Genomic DNA, 23,345 nt, shown 5'->3' with positions numbered 1-23,345 from the left:
TAGTGCGAAAAAATAATACCATGAAAGTCAATGGGGCCCCAGTTCACCCAAAAATGAACATTCTGTCAAGTTGTCCCAAACTTGTGTAAATTAGTTTGTTCACAAATTAAGATATTTTGAATAATGTTTGAAGCCGAGTAAATCTGGGACACCACTGACTTACATAGTACAACAAATAATACCATGAAAGTCAATGGTGCCCCAGTTTACTCAAAAATTAACATTCTGTTATTTTTTACTTATCCTCAAGTTGTCCCAAAAGTGTGTAAATTTGTTTGTTTACAAATAAAGATATTTAAAAAAAATTGTTACTAAGTAGTTCTGGGTCACCACCAGTTATTTCCATAGTAGGACAAATAATACCATGAAAGTCAATGGTGCCCCAGTTCCCCGAAAATGAACATTCTGTCATCATTTACTTGTCCCAAACTTGTGTAAATTTATTTGTTCACAAATGAAGATATTTTGCACCGAATAGATTTGGGACACCACTGACTTCCATTGTAGGAAATAATAATACCATAAAAGTCAATGGTGCCCCAGTTCACCTAAACATGAACATTCTGCCATCATTTACCTGTTCTTAAGTGGTCCCAAACTTGTGTCAATTTGTTTGCTTACAAACATTTTTCAAAAGTAGATCTATGGCACCACTGACTTCCATAGTAGGAAAAAATAATAACATGGAAGTCAATGGTGCCCCAGTTTACCAAAAAATGAACATTTTGTCATCATTAACTTACCCTCAAATTGTCCCAAATTTTTGTCAATTTGTTTGTTCACAAATTAAGATATTAAAAAAAAATTGTAACCAAGTAGATCTGAGACACCACTGACTTCCATTGTAGGACAAATAATACCATGTAAGTCAATGGTGCCCCAGTTAACCCAAAGATGAACATTCTGTCATCATTTACTTACCCTCAAGGTGTCCCAAACTTTTGTCAATTTGTTTTGTCTTTATTTGTGAACAAGTAGATCTGTGGCACCACTGACTTCCATAGAAGGAAAATAATACAATGGAAGTCAATGGTGCCCCAGTTCACCCAAAAAAATTTACATTCTGTCAAGTTGCACCAAAAGTTGTCAATTTGTTTGCTTACAAACATTTTTCAAAACATCTTCATTTGTGAACAAGTAGATCTATGACACCACTGACTTCCATAGTAGCAAAAATAATACCATGGAAGTCAATTGTGCCCAGTCCACACAATAAAAGAACATTCTGTCAAGTGGTCCAAAACTTGTGTCAATTTGTTTGCTTACGAACATTTTTCAAAACATCTTCATTTGTTATCAAGTAGATCTGGGACACCACTGACTTCCATTGTAAGAAAAATGAATACAATGGAAGTCAATGGTGCCCCAGTTCACCCAAAAATAAACATTCTGTCATATTTTTCTTACCCTCAAGTTGTTCCAAACTTATGTAAATGGATTTATTCACAATTGAAAAATGTTTGTAACCAAGTAGATCTTGGACACCATTCACTTCAATTCCATAGTAGGAAAAATAATACCATGGAAGTCAATGGTGCCCCAGATGAAACAATTTGTGTTGAACAAAACAAAGAAATGTATTCAGGTTTGTAACAACTTGCCAGTGATAAAATGATAACATAATTTTCATTTTTGTGTAAACTATCCCTTTAATGGCCCTATTTTAACGATCTAAGCGCATTGTCTAAAGCGCACAGCGCAACGTCTAAATGGGCGTGTCCGAATCCACTTTTGCTAATTTAACGACGGGAAAAATGGTTTTTGCGCCGAGCGCATGGTCGAAAAGGGTAGGTCCTATTGTAATGGGAGTATTTTGGGCGTAACGTGCAGTAAACCAATGAGAGTCACAGCTCTCATCCCCTTTAAAAGCAAGTTGCGCTGGCGCTATGTCTAATCCCTATTTAGATGACGGACTTTGTAAACTGAAAAACTAAGCGGAGGAAGAAGATCCCCAGTTTAAGATTAATGTTAAATAATTGTGTTGTTTTTCACTTGTATTGAAATTGTTATTTTTTTATTAAAACCTTTAAAACCCGTTTTCTTTTAGTCATGGAAGTAAAAAGCAGGCTTGTAATTGCTTTAAATGTATGGCTATCCAATATCAAAAAATAATTTACAAGTAGGTAAGATAAGGTTTGTACTCTAAAAATACTTTATTTGTAACAAACAGGAGGTAAAGAATTTACAAACGGTTCTCCTCACGTTTCAGCACTTTGGACAGCGTTTTTTTTAGCAAAGAGTTTTTTAAGCATTACTTACAAATGTTTCTCATCTCACCATATCCACAGGTACATTATATACAATAAATCCGTGGGGTAGCATTAAAAAAAACATTTAAAAACAGACGAATTTGTTCAAAGCAAAGCATTTATTTACGTACCAGGCTGCAGGTGAAGCAGCTTTTTACGCCTTCTAACGTCTCATAATTAGTCCTCAATTATGTCCAAGAGACTCAATAATAATCTTTTACATTCAATCCTTTAATCTTTCATATTTGAAAACATTTTTGTGCTGCTGCGCATTCATGTACCTTGTGATAAGCAAACCCGCGTTGTCCTCCCGTGTATAGGCGCATTTTACTAATGCGCTCTTTAAATAACATAAAACACTATTGCGCCATTGACTTTAGACTTTAGAGCAGGTTTTTGTTGGTCAATGGCGTAGTCTATTTTAGTTGCCTCAAAATAGCAACGCGCCAACAATGCGCCTGAACACACCTCGTTTTCAGACCAGAACGCCCATGGGCGCAAAAGGGGGCGCAAATGCATTTGCTATTTAAACAACGCGGCGCTAAACGTGAAAATTAGGGTGGAAACTAGCGAAAGACACTTGCGTCGCGCATTGCGCTGCATTGCGCCGGGTGTAAGATAGAGCCCTAAGAGTTTAAAAAATCAATAAATATCAAAATCAAGTGAGTTTCTATTCAAAACAAGAAAAACATAGTGTATGAGAATGTAGCTAATCAAATTAAGTTGAAACTTAAATTAGATTTATTTTTCCTACCCCACTGGCAGATATTTGTACTTTTTTTAAGCATAAACACGCTTGATATTGAAATTTGTTTAGAAAACAAGACTTACTTAACCAGCTTAGGTCATTTTTGCTGCTTGATTAAATTTTTATCCAATATATTTGTACTGGAAACCAGGACCAAATGCTAAGTAAGAAATTCAATTTTGTACAGTATTGAACTTTTTAGGCACACAGCAAAATCACCAGTGTTAAATGTACACTGCTGGTGTATGTATGGGTGTAACCAAGTCTGTTGGTACTCGAAAACTTGTAGTTTTCCAGGTTCCTAATAGGGAAAGGGGGTCGGCGTCTTTCCAAAAAATTAATTATCGGTGATTGTCGTTCAGATTTTGATCGTCTAAACAAGCAGTCTGTAAGTTACACTCACATGTGTTCTACATCATGGCATCTTCTGTGATGATAGCTGTGATGAGCACCTGGCATTGTGTTACACAGGGGGTCCGCAAAACTGTCGGAGACCACACTGAGCAGCGAATAGACGCGCAAACCTGACACAGCCAAGTGAAACACAGTGCTGCGCTGAATACATAATAACCTGAGCATTCAGCTGCGAGTGAAAATGATGGGCTTTTATTCTTTAAATCCCTAAGGTCTGGCTGTTATAAGTCATTTGGGATTTTTTTTAGTTCGGGATCTTAAAACGTTATGTTTATTTCCAGGTTTCAAATTGGTTTTGGGCCCCTACTGTAAATAATTTTTTTCCTGTTGGAAACGCAGCTGGTATAATGTTTGATATTTGTCTTTTTATGAGCGTCTAGAAGATCTGTTCAGGAATCGAGTCTGGAGGTTTTTCGTCATGGTACATTAGTTCTCTATGACTCATTTTTTGGATGACTGGGCAATAGCGGAGATTGGGTATCATTTTCTCCGAATTGTTATTCTATGCTTGAGTTTAAACTCTTGCATTCGCATCAAATGTTTATTGTTCCCCTGAGAAAGAGATATAGTTTTTTTTCTCCTTTTATGTGAAAATGCATTTTATGACTATAAATTATTTTATATAAATATTTATAATTCATGAAACTGTTGAAGAATAAGTAAGTTTAAATATTTAAATAAGTCAAAATATCAAGGTTATATTTTCACAGAATGTTCTTTACATTATGCAGAGTGAAAACTATAAATCACAAAAGTGACTTTTGTACCTAAATTTCCATATAATTTATTCAAAAAGCATAAAATGTCTAAACAATAGCTTTCTTTTATCTCACCTTCCTTCTCATACAGGTAACAACCAATGCTCTGCAAATCATGGTGGATGCAGTCCCTCGTCTCTATGCCTTGCCACACCTGGAGGTTATGTGTGCGCCTGCGCAGACGGCCAGCATCTGGAGAAAGACAACATCAGCTGCACATGTAAGCTTTTGTCAGTCTATAAAAAAAATACTATTTTGGGTGAACTGGGGCACTATTGACTTCCATTATTTTTCCTACTATGGAACTCAGTGGTGTCCCAGATGTACTTGCTAACATTTTTTTTTAAATACCTTCATTTAAAAAATGAAACACTTGTGAGGTGAGAGGCAATATAGAGACACGTTTTCAAAACTTTCAAAAGCTGCTACAGCTTGGTTTCTTTCTGCGAGACCACACTTTGTAGCCCCGCCCACAGATGAATCTCATTGGTCCAAATCCTGCATCAGTAAAACCTTCTTCATTGATAGCATTTTTCATATTTTGAAAGAACAGCAAATTTATCAAACTGTGAAAAAGTTGTGCATGGAATTTTAAGTATGGGAATTATGTAAATATTAAAAAAGTCAAAATGATATATTTTAGGTTCTTCAAAAGAAGATTAATCTAGATAAGCCAGACACAAACAACTTTATGAAGTGCGTCCTGGGATATGTTTTGAACAGTATTGGTGGAGTTTCAATGTCATTTTTATATGTTAACACAATTTATACAGTATGAGTGTACAAAATTGTACTTTAGTTTATGCAGTCGGTAGGGAAGTCGCGCACAACTCCAGGCAGTTAATTCAGAAAGTCTCAGAAATATCTGGGATACCACTGACTTCCATAGTAGGAAAAATAATACCATGGAAGTCAATGGTGCCCCAGTGAACATTTTGTCATCATTTACTTCCCCTCAAGTTGTTCGCAATATTTTTTTGTAGTAGGAATAAATTATACTATAAAAGTCAATGGTGCCCCAGATATGTTTGGTTACAAACCTTTTTTCAAAATATCTTCATTTGTGAAAAAACAAAATTACAAATGTTTGTGTTGAACAAAACAAATACATATATTCAGGTTTGTAACAACTTGATGGTGAGTAAATGATGACAGAATGTTCATTTTTGGTTGAACTATCCCTTTAAGAGTGTTTTTTTTTGGGGGGGGGGTATCAAAATAAGAGTTTATGTTCAAAATAAGAAAAATACTGGGTATGAGAATTTATTTTATCTAGTTAAGTTGAAACTTAAATTAGGTTTATTTTCCCTACCCCACTGGCAGAGATTTTTAGTTAACGAGCATAAACTTGCATCATTTTGATATTTGTTTAGAAAACAAGACTCACCTAACTATCTAAGGTCATTTTACTACTTGACTCAATTTTGATTTCGGCATTTTTAGACATTTGTACTGGAAACCAAATGCAGTTTGCAACACCTCCAGGCAGTTTTTTTCAGAAAGTCTCAGAAAGATCTGGAACACCACTGGCTTCCATAGTAGGAAAAACAATACCATAGAAGTCAACGGTGCCCCAGTTCACCCCAAAATGAACATTTTGTCATCATTTACTTCCCCTTGAGTTGTTCACAAATTAAGATATTTTGATTTTTTTTGTAGTAGGAATTAATTATAGCATAAAGTCAATGGTGCCCCAGATCTGTTTGGTTACAAACCTTTTTTCAAAATATCTTAATTTGTGAAAAAAAAATACAAATGTTTGTGTTGAACAAAACAAAGACATATATTCAGGTTTGTAACAACTTGATGGTGAGTAAATGATGACAGAATGTTCATTTTTGGGTGAACTTTCCCTTTAAAAGTTTTTTTAAAAAAACATATCAAAATAAGAGCCAATGTTCAAAACAAGAAAAAATATAGGGTATGGGAATTTAGTTTATCAAATTAAGTTGAAACTTAACAGCAGATATGTTTACTTAATGTGCATAAACTCGCATGATAATATTTGTTTAGAAAACAAGACTCACATAACTATCTAAGGTCATTTTACTTGAGTACATTTTTATTTTTTTATTTTTAGATATTTGTACTGGAAACCAAGACCAAATGCAAATGTTTGCAACACCTCCAGGCAGTTTTTTTTTGTAAATTTGTTGTTCACAAATGAAGATATTTTGAAAAATGTTTGTAACCAAGTAGATCTGGGACACCACTGACTTCCATGGTAGTAAAAAAATCATACTATATAAGTCATTGGTGCCCCAGATCTGTTTGTTTACAAACCCTTTTTTTCAAAATTCTTCATTTGTGAACAAACAAAATTACCAAAGTTTGTGTTGAACAGAACAAAGAAATTTTATTTAAAAACTAAATGGTGAGTAAATAATGACAGAATTTTCATTTTTGGGTGAACTATCCCTTTAAGAGTTTTTTTATTTTTATTTTAAAAAATATCAAAATCAAGTGAGTTTATGTTCAAAACAAGATATGGGGTATAAGAATTTATTTTATCAAATTAAGTTGAAACTTAAATAATGTTTATTTTTCCTACCCCACTGGCAGATATTTATACTTAACAAGCACAAACTCACTTGATTTTGATATTTGTTTTAGAAAACAAGACTCCCTTAACTTTCTTAGCTCATTTTGCTACTTGATTAAATTTTGATTTTGAAATTTTTAGAAATCAGAAGTTTCAGAGAGTCTTAGAAAGATCTGGGACACCACTGACTTTCATAATAGAAAAAAAATAATACCATGGAAGTCAGTGGTGGTCCAGTTCACCCCAAAAATGACATTTTGTCATAATTTACTTACTTTCAAGTTGTCCCAAATGGAGATATTTTGAAAAATGTTTGTAGCCAAGTAGATCTGGGACACCACTGACTTCTATTGGAGGAAAAAAAACTACTACAATACAGAGTCAATGGTGCCCCAGATCTGTTTGGTTAAAAAAAAATTCAAAATATCTTCATTTGTGAAGAAACAAAATAATTTTTTCAAGTTTGTGTTGAACAGAACAAAGAAATTTATTCAGGTTTGTACCAACTTGATGGTGAGTAAATGACTACAGAATTGTCATTTTTGGGTGAACTATGCCTTTAAAAGTTCTTTATTTTTATTTTTCTAAATATCAAAATCAAGTGAGTTTATGTTCAAAACAAGAAAAAATATGGGGTATGAGAATTTATTTTATCAAATTAAGTTGAAAGTTAAATTAGGTTTATTTTTCCTACCCCACTGGCAGATTATGTTTACTTAACGAGCACAAACTCCCTTGATTTTAATGTTTGTTTAGAAAACAAGACGTACTTAACTATCTTATCTCATTTTACTGCCTGAGTACATTTTGATTTTGGATATATTAGATATTTGTACTGGAAACCAAGACCAAATGCAAAGGTTTGCAACACCTCCAGGCCGTTATTTCAGTCAAGACTAAAATCCTATCTAAATGGGAAAAGACGGATATCTCTAAAATCTTATGCTAAAATCACAATTTAGCATTGCGTTATCCCCCAATCTTCTTATATCTGGAATCTTTGGTTTATATTGTATAGCTATTTATATTAAAAGTAATTTCAAGCATTTAAGCATGTCTCTTTAAAACATAAAGGGTGTCCATGGCGTTTGCCGGTAGTGTTGCTGTACTGTCACTTACAGTAGTATCTGTAAAAACAAAAAAAGTGCAGATTTTGAATTGCCACCCACAGGCGGGTCAATAATGTTAGCGGTTAACAGAAAATATGACAGCGGATCAGGCATGTTTATGTAAAGCTGAATATGTCTATTGATTTCCAATCCCAGCGGGGGATATAAATACCTCGGCTCATCTTGCGGGTAGGCTTTAAACCGCATGCCGCTTTGTGTTTATGATGGTGTGTGACCTGTAAATCTATTCGATGTGGATTTGTAATTTTTCTGCGTAAAGGATGTCGATTTATTGTTAGGTCAAGAGAAGGATAATGCATTGTCACTATAATGTATTTCCTTCACTTTATAGCTCCATCGGAGGTCACGAAGACGAAACGCTGCGGCCCGGCGGAGTTCCAGTGCAGGAACCAGCGTTGCATCCAGCTCTCGTGGAAGTGTGACGGTGATGACGATTGCTCGGACGGCAGTGATGAAGAGCCACACCTCTGCTGTAAGTCTTTTTTTTTTCATTTTTGTAATCCAACCTGAACTACAAAAACAATGCCGATTACACTTTTGGGTCTGAAATGTATAGCACCTTTTTATGTGTATACATACAACCATAAAGTTATACAGCTAACTTTCATTGAAACCTGGACACCCAGATGCTTTAGAGTTAAATCGGACCAACAGCGATGTTTGTTTTCTCAGCGAATCGCAGCTGCCCAGCGGACCAATTTAAGTGCCTGAACAACCGATGTATCCCGAAGAGATGGTTGTGTGACGGTACCGATGACTGTGGTAGCAACGAAGATGAGTCCAACCGCACATGCTCAGGTGAGCTTCACCCAAGAGCCCTGTCCTACATGGAGGCCTCGTATACGCACCCAACCATCCGAAACAACCCCACAAACCAGACCCACCTCTGGGAGACACATCGCTCGCTGTAGGCTACATGCTCTTAAAGCTAGCGTCATCAGAGAATACGATGCTTTGAGAGGAGGACGAGTTTTGCACGACACCCCCGTATCATTTCCCGTAGGTGTCACACGGCCCCGAAACTAGGTTTGCCAACGTAATTCATCATGCACTTGGTGGGATTTACACACGGCGTGCATCCGATTCGCCCCGGTGAGCTCAAGTCCTCCGTGAGAGATTTTGTGCCTTGCATGGTGGCTGATGACGGATTCGCTCAAATTTATACCCAAGTCTGAGACTATAATGTATAGCTGTGATGTCTAAATATCCAGAAGACAACCTGGCAGTACCAATCTCTTCCCACAAGGTTTTTTAATGCCAGGGTAAAGATGTAATCCGAAACATCAATATCAGACTAAAGACACTTTGTTGTGTTGTCAGACCTGTATTATCTGAGCATTCGGGCACTTGATAAAAGGGCCGTAGACAACCTTCACACATTTGGCCTGTAGGCATTGGTCGATTTAATTTAGATAGTCCCGAGACAAAGTTCCCCTTTGTCGGTAATACAATTTTCTAATCTAATCTTTAAGGAAGAATTTCAGAAAATCAATAGAAACTGTTCAGAAGAATGATAAGGTGAAGGGAAAACTCGTGCCAGATAGCAATTTATGGTCATCTTTTCCGTTAAAGAAGATTTTGCGTTTACTGTACACTACTTTTTGAATTTATAGTTTAAAGGTGCTGTAGAATTTAAAACTGTATTTATGAATATGAATAATAATGAAGTTCTTTACATGGTAATGACATATCGTGAGCCGCAAGCACGATCATTTTCTCCTTCTGTGCATGCAAAAGACCGCTGGAAAACAGGCCAATCTCAACATAACACCGACTGTGATGTTACAGTCGAGATGCACGGCCCAACATTAAATTACAAATTAAATTAAGTACAATGTTGTTACAATGCTAAAAACAAAGTTGTAACTGCTGAGTTAGCGGTATATGCTAATTAATGCTATATGCTAGTTTTTAGACAAAAAATATCAAATTAAAGTGATTTTGTGCATAAAACAAGCAAACAAATCTGCCAATGGGGTAAGAAAAAAAAATCTTGAAAACACTAAATTCAAGAAAAATTCAAGAAAAATGTGCTTACCCAATTGGCAGATTTTTTTTTGCTTGTTTTATGCACAAAATCACTTAAATTTGATATTTTTGGTCTAAAAACTAGACTTATTTTCTTGGGTCGTTTTGCTCATCAAGAAAATACATCTTGATTAAGAATTTTTAGATATTTTTACTGAAAACAAGACGAAAATATTAAAAATTTAGCAGGCACTTATTTTGACAAAACATGTGATGCACACAGGTTCACTCGACGCGCCAAACACATATTTTGAAATTACAATGATGGGCTACATACATGTTGTGACGAACTTCGCATCGTGCGCCCTCGAAAAAAGAAGTCACCGGCCGCCACTGATCTCAATATAACACCGGCGGTGACGTTACTGTCGAAATGTACACCCCCGAACATTAAATTACACGTTAAATTAAGTACAATGTTGTTACAATGCTAAAAACAAAGTTGTGAATGCTGAGTTAGCGCTATATGCTAGTTAATGCTATATGCTAGCATTTATGCAGATGTTTTGCTATTGACGTAAACAATTGAATAATTGATTATTCCTCGAAATCTTTATCTTCATCTGATGGCTCAAACATAAGGTCTGTTTGCACACACACAGAGCTACTGAAATGAGCTGCTCTGAAAAAACAGCCAATCACAGCAGAGCTCAACATTATTATTCATGTCCCTTTCAAATGAGGTAATAATAGGACAAATCCTAGGGTTGTAAATGTGGACGTTTCTGTATAATTGTTGCACTTAATAAAGCCACATACCTTCTATGTAGATATCAGAGAACTATTTAACATATATATTATTTTAATGCATTCTTTGGCACCTTTAAGATTTAAAAAAATGAGATTTGGCTTTTTGATGTAGCATTTTTCATGCAGCTGGGTGTTGCTGTTTAATATTTTCTGCTATTAAGAAAAATAATAGAACGTTCAAATGTTGTTTTTCTTTGCTGCTGCGTGATAAGCGAAAATAATTTGCCATCAAAACCAAATGCCTCTTTAATCCTAAGATTCGCTAAAAAAACAAGCAACCGATTTGTTCTACAAGTTGTAGTCATGAAAGGTTTAACAATAGTTCTCAAAATTGCATGCGCCGCCGGTGCTCTCACATCAACTTTAAAAACGACTTTTCTCCATCATTTATATTATTAATACTCCGTTCAGAATTTTCAAAGCCCTTACCACGGTACAAGGTCGCTTTCAAACCTAGATTTTCAAAATGACATCTTGAGGGAAATAATTAATCATCTAAACTGTAATTAAATGGACTGGAATAGCGAGGCTTACAGGCAAAGAAATAAAAGTAAATAAAAGGATGTTTTTTTGTCAGCTAACCTTAGTGAGATCATTAAGAGCAAGAGTTTTTCGGCATATACCGAAGACCCCCGAGATGCTGCTCAGACTGCTCAGATCTCCAAGGAGACTTTCTCATTAACGTACTGCAAAAGAAACCAGCGACAAAATGAGTAAAATGAGAACTGAAGTAAACTTTAGGCACTTTTTAAGTGAAAATAAACTTCCATTCATTCATTAATCACCTCATGATTTATTCCGTTGCTATTTTTAAGGAATCGCTAAATAGCCAAACGTCTGTACCCTTTCAGGAAATAAATCTGCACCTGTTTGGCTGTATGGTCCAGTTAGCTTTCTTTCAAAGCTGTGTTGAAACAGCACAACGTGACCTTCAAAGGTTATGTAGACACCTGCAGCTTCCTCACGGTCTGCGGCTTTTTACCAGCAGTAGCCTACATTAGAGGACAACATGACTGACTTCTACAGACTTGTGTTATTAACCTCTTTGCAATCCTGCTATATTTTGCAAAAACGCCTAAAAAAAACATACCCAAAGTAAATTGCATACTGTTCTTGAAGTATTTGGAGTATATGCATGATTTTGATGTCTTTTGAAAGGTAAGACTCTGAAGTTTGTTCCTATACAGTCAGATTCACTTTAAGTCTTACTGTTATAAAGTAATAGAATTTTAAACACACTGAAAGAGGGGAAAAAAATATTCCGCCTACTTTTTTTTTGTAAACAGTTGCCTGCAGATGACTAATAATGGGGAGCTTTTAGCTGGAAAACACATTCAGATCATAGCATGAAGCCTTACAAAGCTTTACCAAGCAAATTTGATTACAATATCTTAGAAAATGTGTCTTTTTCACATGTTTATCCAAGTTTATGTCTAGGCGGCCTTTTATAAAGGGCACTTGGAGACACCAAATGGCTCTTTGTAACCATTGACATAAAATGCTGTTTTTCTTGAATGCTTTAATGTACAATCATATTTTTGGGCTCTAATGAAAGGTTACACTTAGAGCTACTCTATTCCATGTCCAAATTTACTGTCAATAATTGCTGACACATAGTAAATGAAGCATAAACACTTTATAGTGTTGAAAAAACTAAATTCTTGAAACTATACTTGTAAAAATAAAGATACAAAACAAGTTCTATAGTAATAAAATACTTTTAATATTAGAAAAAACACAATCTAAATATATCAATGTATATAAAAAAACTATTTAGAAATTTTACAATAATATTACAGGTTATTGGCAACATGCCACTCGTTATTACACTCACGGCTTTTCAAAAAGCACAAAGGCACATCACATGAAGAACATTTTACAGTTGTCTTTGCATGGCAGTGCCTGCACCTTAGACGACCTGTGGTGCTGTCTCCACTAATATGCCAAGGCTTGTGATGTGCTCTGTGTGAAGTGGGCGATGGAGCGGGCATGTCAGCAGCCGCTACCAGCAACTCACTAGTGTCTCACTAAATGCCTTCTGGTGCATTGGCACCTCCCCTTTACCTTTAGGTATATGCTTGTAAATCAGGAAGGCATTCACAATGGCAATGTCTAAGAAATGATAAAAAAGGCCTTTACCACTTCTGGGTTTTGTGGATCACTTTATAATAGCTGATTAGGGCATTGGAAAGGTCCACTCCACCCATGCACCTGTATGGACAGATAAGACAACATTGAGGCACATATTTTTTTCATTTATAATCTATATTCTACTATTTTACTTGCATATGCTACTATTTTACTTGCATAAAGTAACGCAGAATCACACACAGACACACACACCTGTGCATGGGCGCATACAAACACACTCGTGCATGAGATCACAAACCACGCACAATATTTCACAACACGCACCCAAACAAAGCTCTATTTTACTTGCATAAAGTAACGCAAAAGCACACACAGACACACACGCAAATACGGGCACAAATACCTGTGCATGGGCGCATACAAACACACTCGTGCATGAGATCACAAAACACGCACAATATATCTATCACAACACGCACCCAAAAATAGCTCTATTTTACTTGCATAAAGTAACGCAAAAGCACACACAGACACACACGCAAATACGGGCACAAATACCTGTGCATGGGCGCATACAAACACACTCGTGCATGAGATCACAAAACACGCACAATATATCTATCACAACACGCACCCAAACAAAGCTCTATTTTACTTGCATAAAGTAACGCAAAAGCACACACAGACACACACGCAAATACGGGCACAAATACCTGTGCATGAGCGCAAGCAAACACACTCGTGCATGAGATCCCCAAACACGCACCCAAACACAAACCTCAGTACCAACAGTAAAATATGTTTTATAATACAATAAAACACTTACTTGTCGAGAGTGAAGTCTCCCCCATCCAAAATATCTCTTCCTGCTACCGAGTCGACGGCGGAAACGCTCTCTTCGTCTGAAACGTCTTCCTCCAACAAATCACTTTCACGCCTGGTACACTGCTCGACAACTTCTTCAAGTGAAAAGTTTCTTTTACTTGCTCTTTTCGACATTGTAAAACTTTTTAGACGCTCAATGCTTTCCTAGCACAGCATTAGCAGCATTAGCGCACGGCCCCGAGTCACCACTGGGATTTGCGCACAGCGCGCAACCCAACGAATGATTGTTTGTGCACGGCCAATCGGGTTACAGGTTGAATCTTTCTAGTCAAGCGGCATGTCATTCTTTTCAGAATCTTATTGGCTATCAGATACGCCTGTCATTTGCAAACTCTGACGCGACAGGATCGATCTATTGTCAATCAAATAGAGGACGGTCCCATCCTCGCTCAAGGGCGTTCCTTGTGTATTTCTCCCTGTTGTCACCTATGAGAAGCACCTATTCGCTCAAGTGAGGTGTCAATCAAAAGGGCAGAGTTCAGCGGCCATTTTGACATCAACACATCTGCAATGTTTACAAGTGAAGAGACGCTACACGACGGAATGCGTCGGAGATTTGGTGGCTTTGTTGGCTATTTATAAATGATACTACTATGTTCCTTGGATGTTTATTGACTTATACATGTGCTGTGGACTAAATATTTCACTGAATTGGATTTACTGGACCCTTCAGAGTGTAACTACACCGTTTTTGTTGGAATTTTATGGATCTTTGGACTACAAGAAGGCGTCATAGGTCAGTTTTTTCATTTTCATACACATTTTGTAGCTGGTTTTTTGGTTGTTGGTTGTTTGACAAACACTCTGATTGCACTGACTGTGTTGACTGGGTCTTAATATGGTTTACATCGTTCGAATCACAAGAATCTCAGCTTTTTAATGATATATGATATGTTTAGGTTTGTCTTTTTTAAGTTGTTGTATTTCCCAATGTTATCAACCAAAACACATGCAGTGTGCCGCCGGCGGTACAGCGGATTCGGATCAGGTTAACATTTCACCCATAAATCATTTCCATGTTTTTAAACCTATACAGTTTGAGCTCTGGGATTTTTTTTAGGAATCAGGCTTGTTAAACCTCTAATGCTGCGTTCACACCAGCCGCGATAGAGGCGTCAAGCGCGAGTGATTTCAATGTCAATGTGAAGACGTTTGATGCGCGTCTGGAGATCTCGCGGTGCGAATGAGGCGTTTAGCGCGGTAGATTCCGCCTCATTTGCGCGTCTAGTTTGTGCAAATGCCGCGAATTGAGCGTTGGTGCGGCAAACGCGCAAGTTAAAAATTTTAACATTGGCGGAAAAACGCACCACGTTAACCAATCACACTGCAAAAAAATGACTTTCTTACTTAGTATTTTTGTCTTGTTTTCAGAAGAAATATCAAAAAATTCTTAAATCAAGATGTATTTTCTTGATGAGCAAAATGACCTAAGAAAATAATGCTAGTTTTCAGACAAAACAAGCAAAATTATCTGCCAATAGGGTGGGAAATTTTTACTTGAACTAAGTGTTTAAGAAAAAAGAAATCTTTTCACAATTTTTTTTCTCACCCCATTGGCAGATAATTTTGCTTGTTTTAAGGACAATTTCACTTAAATTATATATTATTTGTCTTAAAAATAGACTTATTTACTAAGGTCATTTTGCTCATCAAGAAAAAGCATCTTAATTAAAGAATTTTTAGATATTTCTACTGAAAACAAGACAAAAATACTAAGTAAGAAAGTCATTTTTTGCAGTGCAGGCGCTTGCTATAGTAGTGACGTGATTACAGGAAGCGAGCAGAGTCACAGAAGCCCCTCCCATGACGCGAATCTCCACGTGAATGTCTCGATGACTAGAATTTCACGCGTGGTTTTCACGCGCGAATGAAGCGAGTAAACTCAAAATGTTCAATCGGCAAACTAGACGCGGTGGACGCGAATTTGACGCCTCAAACGCCGCTGGTCCACTGCAAAAATTATTTTCAAGAAAAACATTTCTTGTTTTCAGTAAAAATATCTACAAATTCTTAATCAAGATGCTTTTTCTTGATGAGCAAAACGACTCAAGAAAATAAGTCTAGTTTTTAGACCAAATATATCAAATTTAAGTGATTTTGTGCATAAAACAAGCAGAAAAATCTGCCAATGGGGTAAGCTAATTTTTCTTGAATTTTTCTTGAATTTAGTGTTTAAGAAAAACATTCAAGATTTTTTGCTTACCCCATTGGCAGATTTTTTGGCTTGTTTTAATCACAAATTCCCTTAAATTGTATATTTTTGATCTAAAAACTAGACTAATTTTCTTGGATCGTTTTGCGCATCAAGAAAAAGCATCTTCATTTAAGAATTTTTAGATATTTTTACTGAAAACAAGACAAAAATACTAAGAAAAGATTTAATTGAATATCTTTTTTTTGCAGTGTATGGTTAAACCTCTAAAAAAACACCAATAATGTATAACACCGTACTGTAGAATGTGAGGGAAACTAAAACGTAAGCCAGTAATCCCTGAAAAAGTCTTTTCCTTTGTTGTAGCTTTAAATTGGGCAATCTTTTCCTTTTTACCTTTAACTCTGGCGCCTTTTCATCTGAAGTAATGTTTTCATCTGCCTTCGATCGGCCTTTTATTTCTTCTCCATCATGAACATCTTCTGCCTAACCTCTGTCCTTCTGATGTAATTGCGAGCGCTGCTAACCATCTGCTAACCTGTTTACATCCTTTATGTCTGTGAGACTGCGACCAAGGTTTTTCTGATTATTCCAGTCTTATGGGACAATTACTTGGCTATCCGAGCATCCTTGATTTAAGTTTTAAGACTTTGGACTCTCAGTTGTTCCCCTAGCCGTGAGAAACGTCTGTCCTTCAAACAAACTCCACAGACGAGAGTTCATATCTCCCAGATGTTCTTTTGCGATACTTTCTTTAAAGCAGTGATCAATAACCATAGCTGTGTCCCAATTCGAAGGTTGCGACCTTTGAAGGACTTATTTTAAGACCGAGTGCGTCAGCAGCGCGACTTAAGGCTACACTGCAAAAAATTATTTTCAAGAAAAAAAATTCTTAGTATTTTTGTCTTGTTTTCAGTAAAAACATCTAAAAATTCTTAAATTAAGATGCTTTTTCTTGATGAGCAAAACGACCCAAGAAAATATGTCAGTTTTTAGACCAAAATACCAAAATTAAGGGATTTTGTGCATAAAAAAAATCTGCCAATGGTGTTAAGCACATTTTTCTTGAATTTAGTGTTTAAAAAAATGTTCAAGATTGTTTTGCTTACCCCATTGGCAGATTTTTTTGCTTGTTTTATGCACAAAATCACTTAATTTTCATATTTTTGGTCTAAAAACTAGACTTATTTTCTTGCATCATTTTGCTCATCAAGAAAAAGCATCTTAATTTAAGAATTTTTTGATATTTTTACTGAAAGTACTAAGAATTTTTTTTCTTGAAAATAATTTTTTTGCAGTGTAGTAAGCCCGTCCCAATTCAAAGGGTGCTTAAATTCTTAAATCAAAATGTATTTTCTTGATGAGCAAAATGACCCAAGAAAATAAGTCTATGTTTTAGACAAAAAATATCAAATTTAAGTGATTTTGTGCATAAAACAAGCAAAAAAATCTACCAATGGGGTAAGCACATTTTTCTAGAATTTTTCTTTAATTTAGTGTTTAAGAAAAATTGTCAAGATTTTTTTGCTTGTTTTAATCACAAATTCCCCTAAATTGTATATTTTTGGTCTAAAAACTATCAAGAAAAAGCATCTTAATTTAAGAATTTTTAGATATTTTTACTGAAAACAAGACAAAAATACTAAGAACAGGTGATGCTGTCTCCATCTCATACTCGCTTTTGAGGACGTGTCCTTCAAAGGACCCAGCCTTCGAATTGGGACACAGCTCATGTGTGGTCCAAGTTTCAAATGTGTGCATGTGGTACAGATTCAAAATGGATTAGTTGACATCCATTCAAATGTAATTATATATTTCGGGTTTAATTTTGCACAGCCCAGACATGCCAGCCAGGCCAGTTTGCCTGTCAGAATGGACGATGCATCCCTGAGAACTGGCGCTGTGACCGCGAGGATGACTGCGGGGATCAATCGGATGAATCTTCATCATGTGGTGAGTCTTTCTTACATGGAGAGCTTTGAAGTTCCACCATTTGCATTTCTTCATGCGTAATCTTTTTCTTTGAATAGAAGTGCTTTTTTGGATAGTGACAAATTCATATGTTTTTTCTTGACAACATCCATATTAGAGTCTGCTTTCAAGCGAGCTATTAATGCCAAGCCAGTTTTATTAAAACAAGTTCTGAATAAAATCTTATGGTTACACCAAAGTCTTTAAATCTTTTTATTTTAGTTTCCACTGACTTCCATTGCTCAAAGGCTTCATGAACTTGAGATTTTCCTTTTAAGGTCTCCTTAAAGTCACAATAAAATGGAAGCATAGCGATTTTCTTATTTTTCCCGTCATGATGTATATCTGAGTGAAACGGTTTCTTAAATGAGAAAAAAAAAAGGTAGCTGGACTTTTTTGGAAGTTTAAAGTTGTGTCATGTTGCTATTTGCTAATCGCTGCGATCTTTACACCCCTCCTCGCCATTCCTCATGAACGGAAGTAAAAAGAGATCGTTTCAATTCGAGGAGCGGAGGAGATTTTATTTATTTTTATAATGAAGCTCACAGATAAGTCATTTGTAAAAAAATAACACAATATTCCCAAAAATTAAGTTATTAATTTCAATTTCCTTGTGACTTTAAACAGTTGTAGCCTGTAATATTTTTGAGCAATAACATTAACAATAATAGACAATTTTTTTTATAAATAAGAGTGCTTACTGTGGTATCTTCGAAACAAATTAAAGTCATATTTCCTCAGTTTGTATCTTTGAAATATTTTGATCTCTTTCTGTACGTGTGTGGAGGTGGCGACAGTGACGTCTTTTCAAAGCAGGCTTCTTTAATTTAAGATTTTTAATAGGAACACAATATGCTAATGCAGAGGTCACAAAGGCATTCGCTGTGATCATGACCGCATCTGAATTTTGACCAAATTTATTGTTTTTCTTTGCACCCTGATGTACGAACAGTTCACCGAAACTTGGTTTACACTGCAAATGATTTTCTTACGTATTTTTGTTTTGTTTTTTAGTACAAAATATCTAAAAATTTTAAATCAAGATGTTTTTCTTGATGTCCAAACATAAAATTCAAATGAATTTGTGCTTAAAACAAGCAAAAAAATCTGCCAATGACGTAAGAACATTTTTCTTGACATTTTCTTGAGTTAAGTGTTTAAGAAAAAGCTCAAGATTTTTTTCTAACTCCATTGCCAATTTTGTTTGCTTGTTTTAAGCACAAATTCATTTAAATTTTATGTTTGTTTTTTGTCTAAAAACTAGACTTATTTTTTAGGCCATTTTGCTCATTAAGAAAATAAAACTTAATTTTAGAATTTGCAGATATTTGTACTGAAAACAAGACAAAACCACTAAGAAAGTATTTGTTTGGAGTTTAAAAGTATTTTGGTTTTAAGAACATAGTTTAAATCTAAAGTAGTTTAATGTATTGTCTTTATCTTCTTCTTTATTTATTTATTCTTTATGCCATTCCAGCATCTATGGCTATATTCCTGGCAAGAACCAGTTAATCCATACCAGTTAACCACCTAACTTGCATGTTTTTGGCCTGTGGGAGTAAACCCACGCTGACACAGGGAGAACATGCAAATTCCACACGGAAAGCCACCTGACCTAGCCGAGGCTTGAACCGGGGAGAACTGTCTTTATAGCAGTAATATTATAAATTATTATTTAAATGTATTTATTCTAGGAAAAATAAGATGAAGTGAGTGACGTAAATGCACTGTAAAATGTAAAACTTGGATAAAAATTCTTAATCAAATAATTGGTAATGCCTATAGACGGTTTCGTGGTCGTGGTCCGCATGTAACTTCCGGTAAACTCGGCTAAGAATAAAGAACAACAAAGTTCTTTAACGTAGTTTATTTATATAACAATCAAAAAACAACACAAAGATTACCTAGGAAACCAAAACATTTGTTATTTTCAATAAGGTATTTGTTCAAGAGATCAGTTTAGCAACTAGTCAGACCATTAAAAAAACGAAACCGGAAGTGAAGTTCGGATCCAGACGTGTATCGCGTCAGTGCATGTACGTCTGATGAAACCGTCTATAAATGTAAAAAAAAAATTCAACTTACATTTTCACACTTTAAGTTGAAAATGTTTAAATATTTTAGGTGTTAACATAAAATTTTATTATTTTTTTAAAGTTTTTTTTTTATTTTTTTATTAAACTTTAATTTTTCACTTAAAGTGAGATGAATGTCTCAGTTTTCACTTTTTACAGTGTTGTGTCTGTCAGCATCGACTGAAGGATCTTGTGTGAAAATCTTTGCTGATTATAATGGGAACAATTTAATTGTGATTGTTCAGCAAGACCAGTGTTGTTTCGAAAAGCACACGTTTTGGTTCCTGGTTCAAAACCAGCAGGTTTTTGAGGCCTGGTCCCATAACCTTTGTTTGATTTGGGGAAACATAAACCAGTGCCAGATCAGGTGCGGCTGAGCATCTCCATATTGGCTGAAAAGAGTATCAATGGCCCATAAACATTAGGGCTGTGTATCGGCAACAACCTTGCGGTATGATCCATATCACGGTACATATGGGTTGCAATACATTGCAATGCTGTAAAGCGAGAAAATAACTAAATTACCATAATACTCACATGTATCGATCTTTTCTTACACCTCTAATGGCTTTTTTAAAACAATGGACATTATCTGACACAACGAAGTACTGCCAATTTTATTGTATCATGTACCTGGATGTTGGAATTGTATTTTTGCCTCCCTGAAGCTGAAAAAGTTACTCTCCATACCGTACGAATGGCATTCTAGGATTTCTTTCTCATAAATAAACAGGTAAGTCAAGGGAATCCTCATTATATAGAGGAAAAACAAAAACAGCTCCACGCTGCATGATATTATGCTCCTTATTACCGCGTCTCGAAAGACTCACGGTTTCACGGGCCAACGTAAACCCGTTCTGACGGCTCAAGTTGTCAACGACAGCGCAGTTCAGTTCTTGTAAATGAGTCACGGAGATGAATAATACCAGCAAATCTCCGCCTATCTTCCTCCAAGGGATGAAGCGGCGTGTTTGAAGCTTCCTCCTCCGTTAGTCGTCGGATCTTATTATCGTTTTTTATTTCATCGGGTGCGGTTTCAGGGTCTCTTCGATTCACACACGCGTACATGAACGCGGGCCATGCACAGAGTAATTAAAGTTTACGCTTGGCTTCCTTAAATCAAAATCAAGTTGGCACCGAAATGCTGACTGTGAACTGCGGGCGCCGTTCCATTCGCGCTTACAACCATAGAGACTTGGCACGTGGTCTCGTGACTGCTCGCTCACTTCATGTCAGTTTGGCGCAATTTTTCTGTCAGAGACCCAACGCATGTTAATTTCTGAAAGGCGCGTGGCAGGTTAGCGCTTCTGTCTCTGGAGAGATCAAGCCGAAGGTGCGAAGTTCAGCAAAAACTAATTCTGGGTTTGTTGTTGTTTTCAGGATTCTCTTCTAGTCAAGGGTTTAATCTCAGCGTTTATTGTTATAATTACATTTTTTAACGGGTCAGGGGACAGAGTTTAGGTATGAAGTTAAGTTGCCCTGTGACTTCATGTTTTGCAATTCTTCTGTCCTTCATAGATTTTCCGACCTGTGAGCCGCTGACTCATTTCAGTTGTACAAATGGGAAATGCATCAGTGTGAAGTGGCACTGTGATTCTGGTGAGCTGATTCTCCAATACTGCAGCAAATAATGATTGACTTTATTCAGTATTATATTGATACTTTCTTTTACTTTCTTACTCTTCTACCTGTTTAACATTTTCTATACTCTATCCTTCATTCCTTCCATTCTTCTTTCCTTCTTTCTTTCTTTCTTTCTTTCTTTCTTTCTTTCTTTCTTTCTTTCTTTCTTTCTTTCTTTCTTTCTTTCTTTCTTTCTTTCTTTCTTTTTTCTCTTTCTTTCTTTCTTGTGTACCTTTCTGTCCATCCATCCGTCATCCATGTTTTACATTGTCCTCTTTTCTCCACCTGCTCTTTCTCTCTGTACCTCTATTCCATCTTTACATTTCTTTCTCTCTTTCTTTATCTCTTTCTTTTTTTCTTATTATTCTCTTTCGTCCTTTCTCTCTCTTTCCTATCTGTATGTCCATCCACCCACCCACCCACACATCCATCCAACCGTCTGTCTGTCTGTCTTTCTGTCCATCCATCTATCCCCCTTCTATCTGTCTGTCTGTCTATCTTTCTATCTACTTTCTTTATTTCTTCTTCCTTCATCCATGCTTTTTCATCATCCCACCTCATTTTTTCCTTTCTCTCTCTCTTTCTCCTCTCTGTCTTTCTGTGTGTCTCTGTGTACTCTTTCTTTCTTTCTTTTTTATTCTTCCTTTCTCTCTCTTTCTTATCTGTATGTCCATCCATCCATCCATCCAACCAACCAACCGTATGTCTGTCTGACTGTCTGTCTGTCTGTCTGCTTTTTATTTGATCTGTCTGTCTGTTTTTCTGTCCATCCATCTACCCCCTTCTGTCTGTCTGTCTATCTATCTGTCTATCTACCTTCTTTCTTTTTTCCTTCCTTCATCCATGCTTTTTCATCATCCCACCTCATTTTTCCTTTCTCTCTCACTTTCTCCTCTCTGTCTTTCTTTGTGTCTCTCTTTCTTTCTTTCTTTCTTTCTTTCTTTCTTTTTTCTTTCTTCCTTTCTCTCTCTTTCTTATCTGTATGTCCATCCACCCATCCATCCATCAACCAACCATCCAACCAATCATCTGTCTGTCTGTCTATTTGCTTTTTATTTGATCTGTCTGTCTGTCTGTCTTTCTGTCCATCCATTTATACCCTGTCTGTCTGTCTCTCTCTTTGTCCTCTCGGTCTCTGTGTGTGTCTCTGTTTCCTCTGACTTTCTTTCTTTTCTTTCTTTTTCTGTTTCTTCCTTTCTCTCTCTTTCCTATGTCCATCCACCCATCCATTCATCCATCCATTCAATCATCTGTCTATCTATCTGTCTGTTTGCTTTTTTGCTTGATTTGTCTGTCTGTTTGTCTTTCTGTCCATCCATCAAACCCCTTCTGTCTGTCTGTCTGTCTATCTGTCTATCTACCTCCTTTCTTTTCTCCTTCCTTTATCCATGCTTTTTCATCATCCCACCTCTTTTTTCCTTTCTCTCTCTCTTTCTCCTCTCGGTCTTTCTGTGTGTCTCTATTTCCTCTTTCTTTCTTTCTTTCTTTCTTTCTTTCTTTCTTTCTTTCTTTCTTTCTTTCTTTCTTTCTATCTTTCTATCTTTCTTTCTTCTTATTTTCTTTTTCTCTTTCTTCCTTTCTCTTTCTTTATCTATATGTCCATCCACCATCCATCCATTCATTCGTTCGTCTATCTGTCTGTCTGTTTGCTTTTTGCTTAATTTGTCTGTCTTTCTGTCCATCCATCTATCCCCGTCTGTCTGTATCTACCTTCTTTCTTTCCTCCTTCCTTCATCCATGCTTTTTTATCATCCCCCACTTCTTTTTTTCTTTCTCTATCTGTTTCTCCTCTCTGTCTTTCTGTGTGTCTCTGTTTCCTCTGTCTTTCTTTCTTTCTTTCTTCTTTTTTTTCTTTTTCTCTTTCTTCCTTTCTCTCTCTTTCCTATCTGTATGTCCATCCATCCGTCTGCCTGTTTGCTTTTTGCTTGA

The 23,345-nt window shown here is 36.1% G+C and overlaps 1 protein-coding gene across 6 annotated transcripts in view; it reads left to right on the top strand.

The window, feature by feature from the left end:
- lrp1ba (low density lipoprotein receptor-related protein 1Ba) overlaps window positions 1–23,345 on the top strand; it is a 304,606-nt gene that overhangs the window by 100,968 nt on the left and 180,293 nt on the right. For all 6 annotated transcript variants that reach the window (XM_065244654.2, XM_065244653.2, XM_073813477.1 and 3 more), the window contains 5 exons: window positions 4,261–4,389; window positions 8,173–8,313; window positions 8,514–8,639; window positions 17,584–17,700; window positions 21,312–21,392. In XM_065244654.2, coding sequence (XP_065100726.1) covers window positions 4,261–4,389; window positions 8,173–8,313; window positions 8,514–8,639; window positions 17,584–17,700; window positions 21,312–21,392 — 594 coding nt within the window. The remainder of the gene's footprint in view (window positions 1–4,260; window positions 4,390–8,172; window positions 8,314–8,513; window positions 8,640–17,583; window positions 17,701–21,311; window positions 21,393–23,345) is intronic.

Source organism: Paramisgurnus dabryanus, chromosome 24 (genome assembly GCF_030506205.2).
Source record: "Paramisgurnus dabryanus chromosome 24, PD_genome_1.1, whole genome shotgun sequence".
In the NCBI taxonomy this organism is placed as follows: Eukaryota; Metazoa; Chordata; class Actinopteri; order Cypriniformes; family Cobitidae; genus Paramisgurnus; species Paramisgurnus dabryanus.
Note: the sequence above shows the minus strand (reverse complement) of the source record. Positions and strands in the feature narration are given on the sequence as shown.